General features: G+C 44.7%; 1 protein-coding gene across 3 annotated transcripts in view; it reads right to left on the reverse strand.

The window, feature by feature from the left end:
• Positions 1–3,058: 3,058 nt before the first annotated feature.
• dennd4b (DENN/MADD domain containing 4B) overlaps positions 3,059–12,500 on the reverse strand; it is a 106,065-nt gene continuing 96,623 nt past the window's right edge. For all 3 annotated transcript variants that reach the window (XM_028581725.1, XM_028581724.1, XM_028581723.1), the window contains 6 exons: positions 10,915–11,071; positions 9,673–9,915; positions 7,265–7,361; positions 6,056–6,221; positions 4,647–4,705; positions 3,059–3,438 (listed from right to left, as the gene is read on the reverse strand). In XM_028581725.1, the coding sequence (XP_028437526.1) occupies positions 3,293–3,438; positions 4,647–4,705; positions 6,056–6,221; positions 7,265–7,361; positions 9,673–9,915; positions 10,915–11,071 (868 nt within the window). In that variant the 3' untranslated portion in view covers positions 3,059–3,292. The remainder of the gene's footprint in view (positions 3,439–4,646; positions 4,706–6,055; positions 6,222–7,264; positions 7,362–9,672; positions 9,916–10,914; positions 11,072–12,500) is intronic.

A 12,500-nucleotide genomic window follows, 5' to 3' on the forward strand; every position in this document is an offset into this window, starting at 1 on the left:
TGGTCTTACAGGGAGGTGTGTTCAGGTGCATTCTGGTCTTACAGGGAGGTGTGTTCAGGTGCATTCTGGGCGTGCTGGTCTTACAGGGAGGTGTGTTCAGGTGCATTCTGGTCTTACAGGGAGGTGTGTTCAGGTGCATTCTAGGCGTGCTGGTCTTACAGGGAGGTGTGTTCAGGTGCATTCTGGTCTTACAGGGAGGTGTGTTCAGGTGCATTCTGGGCATATTGCTATCTTGAGGCAGATCGCACCATTGACCAACAAAAACCTGGTCTAAAATCAGTAACGCAGCATTTCATTGTTATTTTAACAGAGAATTAGTAAAATGCTCCTAGGCTCGTGCACAGCGCGTGCACACTATGCTTGTTACACACACAGGGACGCACAGCAGCACACACACACACACACACACACACACACACACACACACACACACACACACACGCAGAAGATTACAAATAAAAATATTACGGTGCAAATCCTCCATCATAACAGCAATGCTCCAAGGTCCAAACGCGCCTGGCTTTTAAAGGGAATGGGAGATGATCTCTGATTGGTTGATTGCAGGTTACGCCCAAAACACACCTCTGATTAATGAAGACACTAAGACCAACCCTTTAGGACCAGGCGCCCGGCGCACGGACCCTTTATCCTGCCGTTAAACTACCAAAAGTGGATTTGGACCCGCCCTAAACACACCTGCACCAGACGCTTCACGCCACACGTTTTAGATCGTTAAAATAGGGCCCTATGAGTCATTTTCGGATCGGACCTGACCGAACAAAGGTAAACTTCTCATTATTACCCAACCAACACATTTTGAGACTTTAGTGGCATTCTGTGAGACTCTCGTTTGGTTGGTTTTTTTAAAATTCGGGCCACCGTGATGAACACAGGGGGTAAAAAGTTCCGAAACCTTTTAAACTATGCTGTAGCTTCATATTAAAACTATCCGGTAGTCTCCGCCCCTCCGGAAGAATCCCCAACAAATGGAAGATCTCAAGTTTTCAGGAAGCGATCAAGGTCTTCTAAGTTTTCCTCGAGCGTTAAATGATGGATGGCTTCGGACTTTTTATTACTTTTATAAAACAAAAACCAGAGAGAGAGAGAGAGAGATTGGGAGAGATCCAACATGTTCCAATTCTCAGTGGCTTCACGTTTCAGGGAGTTTAAAAAGTCTCAGCTTTCTCGTTTGGAGATTTCCTCGACTGCACAGACATACGGAGAGACCATCAGAAGTCTCCTGGAGTTTGAAGTCTTCTTGAAGTCCAAAATCTTCTTCGCTGGGTCGAGTCTGAGAGTGTATCACTGACGCTCAGCCCTGCATTTCAGATCCTTTATTCAACCCTGTTTTTCAAAATAAAATCCTAACCGTTGTCCTTGGTCACACCGGTAAAGATAAATCTGACATCGTACAACTCTCCCACTCTCAGTCCGCTGCAAGAGACTTTATAAAACTACCTTTCTGTCATATCTGCTGAAACTGACCCTATGTTCCTGTAGAACTACATGAAGCAGGTCATTTAAAATAAAAATCCAGCTCCTCTGGCTCCACCTACAGCCTTTAGTGCAAAAACTGTTCAGATGCACCAATCAGGGCCAGGGTGAGGGTGTCTAACTGTTCAGATGCACCAATCAGGGCCAGGGTGAGGGTGTCTAACTGTTCAGATGCACCAATCAGGGCCAGGATGAGGGTGTCTAACTGTTCGGATGCACCAATCAGGGCCAGGGTGAGGGTGTCTAACTGTTCAGATGCACCAATCAGGGCCAGGGTGAGGGTGTCTAACTGTTCAGATGCACCAATCAGGGCCAGGGTGAGGGTGTCTAACTGTTCAGATGCACCAATCAGGGCCAGGGTGAGGGTGTCTAACTGTTCAGATGCACCAATCAGGGCCAGGATGAGGGTGTCTAACTGTTCCGATGCACCAATCAGGGACCGGATGAGGGTGTCTAACTGTTCCGATGCACCAATCAAGGCCAGGGTGAGGGTGTCTAACTGTTCAGATGCACCAATCAGGGCCAGGGTGAGGGTGTCTAACTGTTCAGATGCACCAATCAGGGCCAGGATGAGGGTGTCTAACTGTTCAGATGCACCAATCAGGGCCAGGGTGAGGGTGTCTAACTGTTCAGATGCACCAATCAGGGCCAGGATGAGGGTGTCTAACTGTTCAGATGCACCAATCAGGGCCAGGATGAGGGTGTCTAACTGCGTGCCAATCACTGCTCATGCACACGCATTCATTCACCCTTGTGGGGGGAGGAGCTTAGGAGACCGTTTTGGGCTTCAGCAGAAAGGGGGGCGGAAGGATTTAGAAGTTGTCGATTGTTACATTTTTTGGGGCTAAGTCCTGGATCGACACAGTCCTACCTACAGCACTTTTAACCTATCTGGATGTGCATTTTCTTTTTTTCTTTAAAAACAAGGGGGGAAACTGAAATATCACACCGACACAGCTGATCCCTCCGGACGTGCACGGACCCACCCGGGCCTGCGCCAGTTTTTCTTGCCTTCACGCGCATTCGTCGGCTCAGCACGTTCCTCGTGCGAGCTCTTCGGTGCCGGATCGTCTCCGTCAGACATTAAACTTTCTTTCCGGGTGTTACAGTACAGGCCAAAAGTTTGGACACACCTTCTCATTCAATGAGTTTCCTTTTTATTTTCATGACTATTTACATTGTAGATTCTCACTGAAGGCATCAAAACTATGAATGAACACATATGGAATTATGTACTTAACAAAAAAGTGTGAAATAACTGAAAACATGTCTTATATTTTAGATTCTTCAAAGTAGCCACCCTTTGCTTTTTTTGATAACTCTGCAAACCCTTGGTGTTCTCTCAATGAGCTTCATGAGGTAGTCACCTGAAATGGTTTTACCTTCACAGGTGTGCTTTGTCAGGGTTAATTAGTGGAATTATTTCCCTTATTAATAATAATAATAATAATGTTTTCAGTTATTTCACACTTTTTTGTTAAGTACATAATTCCATATGTGTTCATTCATAGTTTTGATGCCTTCAGTGAGAATCTACAATGTAAATAGTCATGAAAATAAAAAGGAAACACATTGAATGAGAAGGTGTGTCCAAACTTTTGGCCTGTACTGTGTATGAAGACACGAGGAGACGCTGGATTGACACAGAGCTACGGAGGACAGGAAGGAAGCAGGTCACTCCGACTTCCAGCCAGCAGGAGGCAGCAGCGAGGGGAAGGATACAAGCGTGCGAAGGGCGGCAGGGATCCTCCTCTTCCTCCCTCACAGGGGGGAGGTGTGTGTGGGGGGGGGGGAGTCATCAGCATTCGAGCGGTGGGTGGAAGCTGCGTCGGCAGTCGACAGCCTTGGGGCCGGGAGGCTGGGCGCGCTTCTTACGGAGCTCCTCGCGGCTCAGAGAGCCACAGAGCCGCGCATACGCTGCCTTGTACTTCTTATCGAACGCAGCTGCAGGGACAGAGAGAGAGACAGAGAGAGAGAGAGAGAGAGAGAGAGAGAGAGAGAGAGAGAGAGAGAGAGAGAGAGAGACAGAGAGAGAGAGAGAGAGAGAGAGAGAGAGAGAGAGAGAGAGAGAGAGAGAGAGAGAGAGAGAGAGAGAGAGAGAGAGAGAGAGAGAGACAGAGAGAGAGAGAGAGAGAGAGAGAGACAGAGAGAGAGACAGAGAGAGAAAGACAGAGATAGCGAGAGACAGACAGAGAGAGAGAGACAGAGAGAGAGACAGACAGAGAGAGAGAGAGAGAGACAGAGAGAGAGACAGCGAGAGAGAGACAGAGAGAGAGAGACAGAGAGACAGAGAGAGAGAGACAGAGAGTGAGAGAGACAGCGAGAGAGAGAGAGACAGAAAGAGAGAGAGACAGCGAGAGAGAGAGACAGACAGACAGAGAGAGAGACAGAGAGAGAGACAGAGAGAGAGAGAGAGAGAGAGAGAGAGAGAGAGAGAGAGAGACAGAGAGAGAGAGAGAGAGAGAGAGAGAGACAGAGAGACAGAGACAGAGAGACAGAGAGTGAGAGAGACAGCGAGAGAGAGAGACAGAAAGAGAGAGAGACAGCGAGAGAGAGAGACAGACAGACAGAGAGAGAGACAGAGAGAGAGACAGAGAGAGAGAGACAGACAGAGATCATTATTCTGTCTCTACGTTGTCTTTTTACAGTGTGTTCAGGGGACAGGCATTAATGAGGCACAGATCTTGCTGAGTCTCCCTGCAGGCTTTCTATACCAGGCTAGAATGGCTTGAAACAAGGTAACCGAGGCCTTTTATCCACAAAGAAATGTCATAGTCCATGGTAGAGCTTCACACGTCACCACAAAGTCATGAAATATGTGTGGCAGGGCACCTTTAAATAATTGTTCATTTCTTATACTGCACTGTAAATTTTATTCTCGTATTTTATCTGGTTTTAACTTTTTAATCGTTTCTAACTGCTCTTTAATGTTTTATGGAAAGCACTATGAATTGCCCTGTTGCTGAAATGTGCTACACAAATAAAGCTGCCTTGCCTTTAACTGCACAGTAACTTTAGTTTTTATGATCTTTTTTTTTTTTTTTAAAGATTAGGACGACATAAGTCGGTTGCATCCTGAGAAGAAGAAGAAAGTGCACATTGATGTGAAAACCATCCCTGGTAAATAAATAAAACAGAAACCAGTGACTTACCGACGTGGTCTTTGCCCATAGCTGCCAGAGTGAGGAAGAGGAACTCTCTGTACACACTCCTGTCAGACACAAAAAACACACACACACACACACACACACACACACACACACACACACACACACACACACACACACACACACACACACACACACACACACACACAACATCCACTGTGATTCACAAACAATAAATTACAACAACTTCTGTAATATCACTGCATAAAAAAAACTCAAAAATTATACTTTAAAAAGGACACATTTATTCAAATCTTATTCATGCTGCCCAAAACCTGTCCAGCGCTGGAAAAAGTACTTTTGCTTGAGTAAAAGTAGCAATACTGCAGTGTAGTGTAGTGTGCACTACTCTGTTACAAGTTAAAAGTCAGGATTTTACAGATAAAACAGGTGCTGCGAGTCCATGCAGGGCCTTATATGTTTAAAGAAGAACCTTAAAAGGTCCAATGTGTGGGAATTTCTCCCATCTAGCGTTGAGATCATATATCGCGATCATCTCTCTCGCGCCACGCAGTTCACAGTACGAGGAGCTTCTATCCCAGTTCATACGAATGCAAATGTTAAATTTCTAGCCAAAAGGAGTACCGTATTTTCCGGACTATAAGTCGCACTTTTTTTCATACTTTGGCTGGTCCTGCGACTTATAGTCAGGTGCGACTTATATATCAAAATATATATAATTTAACATGTTTTTACATGTTAATTCATACTGAAAACATTACCGTCTACAGCCGCGAGAGGGCGCTCTAGGCTTGTGACAACTAGAACGCTCCTCCTAAAGACAACTGAGAAAGAAAAGAGATTACAAACTGCAGGTAGTAAAATATGCAGCCCCGAAAACGGTAATCGAGCAGCAGAAAGAGAGTTTGAAATGAGGGAGAAACTTGTGAGGGAGACTGGCGAAAAGGTGACTCTTACTGCAATGAAGAAATCAGAGAAAGCTAATCGGCTAATCGGCTAATCGTGGGCTGAAAGCGAGATGGCCAGAGCTGGAGGAAGGAGTCTGGAGGGGCTCGTTCACGGTGCAGCTACGTCTCCACGCCTTTTAATACCTCCATGCTCCACGCCCTGCTAGCTAGTTGTTCTGTGTGCTATATAGTTAAATAACTAATAATAATAATAATGTGTTACGTTAGCATACCGTATTCAGCCTGTTGATCTGTGTGCTATTGTGTAGTTGACAGATGAAAAAACTAATTCAAAAGAAATGCGACTTATATATGTTTTTTTCTCTTCATGACGCATTTTTTGACTGACGCGACTTATACTCCGGAGCGACTTATAGTCCGGAAAATACGGTAGTTGGAATAGATGGTGGTGGTAAATATTCATGAAAAAAAAAAAAAAGACAAGTTGGTGAACGGGCGAGAGAGATTTTGATCGTTGAAGCCCACCTCTGCGTCCAGGCGGAGCCCGGCTGTTTGGCCAGCGTGTCCAGGAAGAGCGTGACGGCTTTGTGCACCTCGTTCATGCCGACCCAGCGCAGCACCTCCTCCAGGAAGGCCAGGGTGAACGGGTGGTTGTGTCTCCGCCAGCTGCAGCTTCTCATCGCGACGCCACCTGGTGGAGGTGGCGGAGGAGGGGAGGAGGAATCTCATGAAGGAGTTAAAGACAATGGACCTTATTCACAGCAGACATGTTGACTCGTCATAGTAGGAGAAGCACAGCTGAAACTGATCACCTTAACGATGGCTCAGTTCCACCAAGTGTCCCAGTAAGATATTTCAGTGAGTCAGCATGAACAATACCAGGACCTCTCCTAAGTGGAATGCAGCCATCAGTAATGGTTTAATACCAGGACCTCTCCTAAGTGGGAGCCATCAGTAATGGAAGGACCTCTCCAGCCATCAGTAATGGTTTAATACCAGGACCTCTCCTAAGTGGAATGCAGCCATCAGTAATGGGTTTAAATATACCTGTGCTTTTCCTACTATGACATGTCAACATGTCTGCCGTGAAAAAGGTCTATTACACTTATACACTTTTATATACACTTTTGTGAGCAGAACTCAGAGATCTAAGACTTTTGCTATGTACCAAAAGGCCTATTTCTCTCACATATTGTTCACGAAACTGTCTAAATCTGTGTTAGTGAACACTTCTCCATCCACCTCACCGCTGTGGCGTATCAAGATGGTGATTAGACAGCATCATTATTGCACAGGTGTGCCTTAGGCTGGCCCATTTGAGAGAAATAGGCCTTTTGTGAAAAAGTCTTAGATCTTTGAGTTCAGCGCGTGAAAAATGGGGGCTTAAACAAGTGTTGTGTTTATAATTTAGTTCAGTGTATTTCTTGTCAGTTCTATTATCTTTATCTTTACTGTAATTGCCACTGTGCATCATTCCAACTGCTATAATTATTGTATACCATATTTTTATTATATGTGTATATCTGTATGAGTGTTTCTGTGTCCCAACCAACCAAGAGTCAGGGTCTGTCCGAGGTTTCTGCCTGTTAAAAGGAACTTCTTGCTCGCCGCTGTCGCACCAAAATGCTTGCTCTTGGGAGGAATTGTTGGGTCTCTGTAATTTATGGTGTGGTCTAGACCTACTCTATCTGTAAAGTGTTGATTTGACACCAAAAATTGAATTGTTTGTCTTACTGTGGATCCTCCAGAGGATGTAGAGCGGCGGCCACTGGTCTGTGTCGGGGGTCAGGGTGTCCCAGAGGAGCCGCACCCTCACGGCCGAGTTGTCCGACTGGGAAACGCGACACACACACACACACACACACACACACACACACACACACACACACACACACACACACACACACACACACACACACACACACACACACACACACACACACACACACACACACACACACAATGAGATATAAGACTCTGTGGATCAGTGCGCTGCTGTCTTTCATCTCACCCTAACTTTATTTCACTGGTGTCAATGTGTGAAAGGGAAAACTCCTGACAATTACCAGACACTGTAGGACCAACGACTTAACCCTTGTGTTGTCCTTGGGTCAATTTTGACCCCTCTTCAAAGTTTTTAATATCAGAAGTATGGGTTTCTTAAAACTAAATTGCCCCAAAATAACTAGCATGCATGCATGCAGGTTGTCTGGAACCCATACAATGTTCTTCACAGGTAAAATGAATGATTGCTTCCATTGAACTTTGGGTGTTTTATTCAATTTTATAGCATTTGACTAAAAACTTTGCCATAAACTAGTTTGTGATTCTCTCAACGTCCTTTAATCTTAAATATCAGCCAACATAATTCATGCTTTTTTTGTAACTAAAAAAATTGCTATATCGACATTTAAATGAGGCAAGGAGTAAAACAATAATAAAACAATATAATAATAAAACAAAGAGTTGAATAAAGTGACAAAAACGTCTGAAAAAAAGGGTGTTTGGTGTTTTAAGCCCCCAACCTCGCCTTCCAGGCATAAAACGTGATTTATGGTCGTGCTGAGGCTCCACGCAGAGCTTTCGCTGTAGCCTACGTACACCTGACGTTTATACTTTTGGGTGTGTGCGTGAGAATAGCAGGGCCGAAATGTGTGCGTGGGGAGTGTGTGGTAAAGAGAGTGAGAGAGTGACGGTGATTATCTTCAGAGTCCTAGTGAGAGAACCAAAGGGTCTCCTCCTGTTCTTTCTGACCACGGTGGGAGATCTGGAGCAGGAGAAGTTACCCCTCTCCTTGATCTCATGTTGTTTATGGAGAAGGAGAAACAGGAGATGAGTCTGGTCCACATACCTACAGTGGGGACAACAAGTATTTGATACACTGCCGATTTAGCAGGTTTTCCCACTTACAAAGAGCATGTAGAGGTCTTTTTATCATAGGCACTCTTGAGCTGTGAGTGACTGAATCTAAAACAAAAATCCTGAAAATCACATCGTATGACTTTTAAGTAATTAATTTGCATTTTATTGCATGACATATTTTATTGCCTGACACAGGAGGGCTTCTTAAAGAAAAACTAGCAGGTCTGTGAGAGCCGGAATTGTTACGGTGATCAAATACTTATGTCATGCAATAAAATGCAAATTAATTATTTACAAATCATACAATGTGATTTTCTGGATTTTTGTTTAAGCTTCCGTCTCTCTCAGTTGAAGTGTACCTATGATAAAAATTACAAACCTCTGCATGCTTCGTAAGTAAGAAAACCTGCAAAATCGTCAGTGTATCAAATACTTGTTCTCCCCACCGTACGTACGGGCATAAATCGGCCTTTAACCGCACAACGGCTCTGCGTAGATCCAACGTACAACCATAAATCCGCCTTAAAGGAACACGCCGACTTATTGGGACTTTATCTTATTCACCGTATCCCACAGAGTTACACAAGTCCATACATACCCTTCTCATCTCCGTGCGTGCTGTAATGCTGTCTGACGGCTCCAGCAGCATCAGGTCAGCACAGATCCTGCAGGTGAATGGTTCCAGCAATCCTACTGCTTCCAATAAGTGACAAAATAACGCCAACATATTCCTATTTACATGTTGTGATTTATAGAGTCACAGCGTGTACAAAAAAAAACAACGTAACATGAGACACAGCCACCTTCTAATCGTAAACAAACCAGGAACTATATTCTCAGGTGGAAGAATATAGTACTTGGGCGGAGTGATATGCTCGCAGCAAGCCTGTCTGAGAATATAGTTCCCGGTTTGTTTACGGATAGAAGACGGCTGTGTCTCATGTTACGTTGTTTTTTGTACACGCTGTGACTCTATAAATCACAACATGTAAATAGGAACATGTTGGCGTTATTTTGTCACTTATTGGGAGCAGTAGGCTAGCTGGAACCATTCACCTGCAGGATCTGTGCTAGGCTAAGCTACCGCTGGAGCCGTCAGACAGCATTACAGCACGCACTGAGATGAGAAGGGTATGTATGGACTAGTCTAACTCTGGGGGTTACGGTGAATAAGATAAATTCCCAATAAGTCGGCGTGTTCCTTTAAGACACAAATGTTGGGACACGTAGCTTCCGTCTGTGGGGGTGAGGCCTGTTAACAGCTCGTTAGCTACCGCTACCTGTGTGAGCTGGCTGACCATCGGCGAGGCTCGGACCAGCTGCAGCAGGTTGCTGGGCAGGCCGAGGCGCTGGAAGTACCAGACCAGGTTCCAGAAGATGATGGAGTGGTTGTCCAGGAACTGAGGCTGGGCCAGGACCGCATCGCCCTCGTTCTCCAGCAGACTCTCCAGCTCCTTCCTCAGGACCAGAGGACTCAGGTAGGCCACGGTCACCTGGGGGGGGGCGGCGCCCACCGACGAACCCTGGGGGGGAGAGACGGAGAGAGTAGGGCTGAAACGGTTCCTCGAGTAACTTGAGTAATCACTAAATATCATCTCTCTCATGGGGGGGCCAAATTCTCTGGGCGGGCAAAGCAGAGAAAGGGGAGGTAACGTTGCTCCTTATGACCTCATAAGGAGAAGATTCCTGATCGGTCCATCTGAGCTTTCATTTTCTCAAAGGCAGAGCAGGATACCCAGGGCTCGGTTTACACCTATCACCATTTCTAGCCACTGGGGGGCCATAGACAGGCTGGGGGGAACTAACATTAATGTTAAAAAACCTCATAAAGTGAAATGTTCATGCCATGGGACCTTTAAACCATTTCGTGAGCTTAAAATTATAAGGTTCTATCTCCACTTTTGGCCGAAATTGAGTTTTTGACATAATCTTAGGTGTTTATTAATGCCTGTGTGGTGTTATTTTTGTAAAAACAACATTTTCTTAGTTAGTTATTAATAAAATAAAAAGGTTCCATCTCACAAAATAGCTGGTATGTAAAAACTTTGATGCTCAATATCTCAGAACTACCCTAAACGGAGATTATATTATATTATATTATAATTCTAAGCTCACGATTTGCATCCGAACTGCTGTTTGAGTATTTCTGTCTTTCATGTGTTAACCATGAAAGCTGAGTGACCTCGCAAAGAGCACAGGATGCATCTCTGAGGACAGAGCGCTCAATGTGGAGGAGACGCCGGGCCCGACCAGAGATAAGAAGAAAAGCTACTGATTGCATGAACCGAATAACTAACTCGACTCCCAACTCCTTTAAAGAGACACCGTGGTGAACACTCTTCAGTCATTTTCTCTACTCACATTGAAGTAAACTGAGTCTACTTGCTGCAAGTAAACAAACTTTTTAAGAGAACTGAACTCCAGTGGATTTTGTCCAATCTTTGATAAATAAACTTTTGCAAGGGGCAGGATTTGGCCCGCGGGCCTCGAGTCTGACACATGTGATTTAGAGAGCGTGTTACCGTGGTGGTTCTGCTGTTCTCCGAGTAGCTGCTGGTCTCGGAGCTCGAGTCTTCGCTCAGACCGTTACACTGGTGTCGCAGCGAGGCCTCCTGACCACCGGGGGGCCGCACGGCGCTCTCCACCTCGTCCTCCACGTTCCAGTTGGTGCGCTCCACACTAAGAGGACAAAGACAAGGGGCGTGTCACACTGGTTCTCAAACTCTTTTCAATAATGTTCCCCCTTTTGAATTGGGTTTTTAAGCCAAGCAGCGATACATTTACTAAACTACAGCCTTGAACCTGGAAAACGTTTAAATGCTGATGGAAAAAGGAGACAAAAACTTTTTAAAAAAGCAAAAAAAAATCTAAAAAACATCAAAAACTTAAAAAAAGACGGTAGGAAGAAGGAAGGAAGTAGTCAACTCAAGTCAATTTATTTATAGAGCACATTTAAAACCAACCTAGGCTGAACAAAGTGCTGTACAAAGTCATATTATGTTATAAAAACAAAGGAAGACAATAAAAATAACACAAATGTCCCCAAACTAAATCATACGCCAAAGAATAAAAAAGTGTTTTAAGACGAGACTTAAAGATCTCGGCAGTAGAGGAGGACCTAGTATGAATGGGAAGTTTGTTCCAGAGTCTCAGAGGCCCCAACGGAGAAGGCACGATAGTGTTAATTTTGTCACCTATTATTAATTTAGTCTTAGTCTTGTGCCAAATGTCCTTGTTAGTTTGAGTCATATTTAGTCATTCACATATCTTTTTTTGTTTTGTCAAGTTTTGGTTGACTAAAAATCTCGTCATTTTAGTCCAGTTTTAGTCAAAAACTGTCTTTTTTTAAATAAATTATTTCTGAGATTATTTCTGATAACCATTTCAGTCAAATAGTTATAATGACACATTCTGATTTCTTATTCCATCTGGGAACTTTCCGTTGGAGAACTTTTGGGAAGGGGGCGAAAATCCTGGTTAGCTGATTGGATAAACCATCCGTCTATCTACCACCTATAGTTGGTGATAGACGGGCCAAATCAACCAATCAGATCAAACCTCTTGCCGAAACCAGTCGGGAGAAGAGCAGAAACATCTTTTCCTCCGAGAAAAGCCTCCGCTGCCATTTTTTTGCTCTTCGTTCAATGAAGGAATCCTTTCTAATTCGGATAAAACTCGCTGCGATAGCTACGCTCATCTCATCCGTGGAAGCTGCCGCGTTGTTTAGACCGAACATGTCGAAGCTTCTCGTTGCGTCACACCTAAACCCGCCTCATAACCAACGCTGATTGGTCGGTCGTTTGGCGAACGATGCCCGACTGATCTGAGAGTAGAAAACTGGAGCTCTCCAGATCAGGATGGTCTCCCCAGGCTAGGAAAGATATGGCAGGGAGAGACACTGTGGAGAGAGTCGGGATACGATCCTTTAGCTCTGTGTATTTTTGCAAATTTAAACATTAGTACTTTGATAGTATTTCTCAGGACACAGAGAGCTCTAAGAGTAACTCTTGCTGCCCCCTCACAGCGAGGGAGAACTAATCACTCAACGAAATCCAGACTGTTCACTGTCCTGGCTCCCAAATGGTGGAACGAGCTCCCCATCGACATC

This window comes from Perca flavescens, chromosome 6 (assembly GCF_004354835.1).
Source record: "Perca flavescens isolate YP-PL-M2 chromosome 6, PFLA_1.0, whole genome shotgun sequence".
NCBI classification, from domain to species: Eukaryota; Metazoa; Chordata; class Actinopteri; order Perciformes; family Percidae; genus Perca; species Perca flavescens.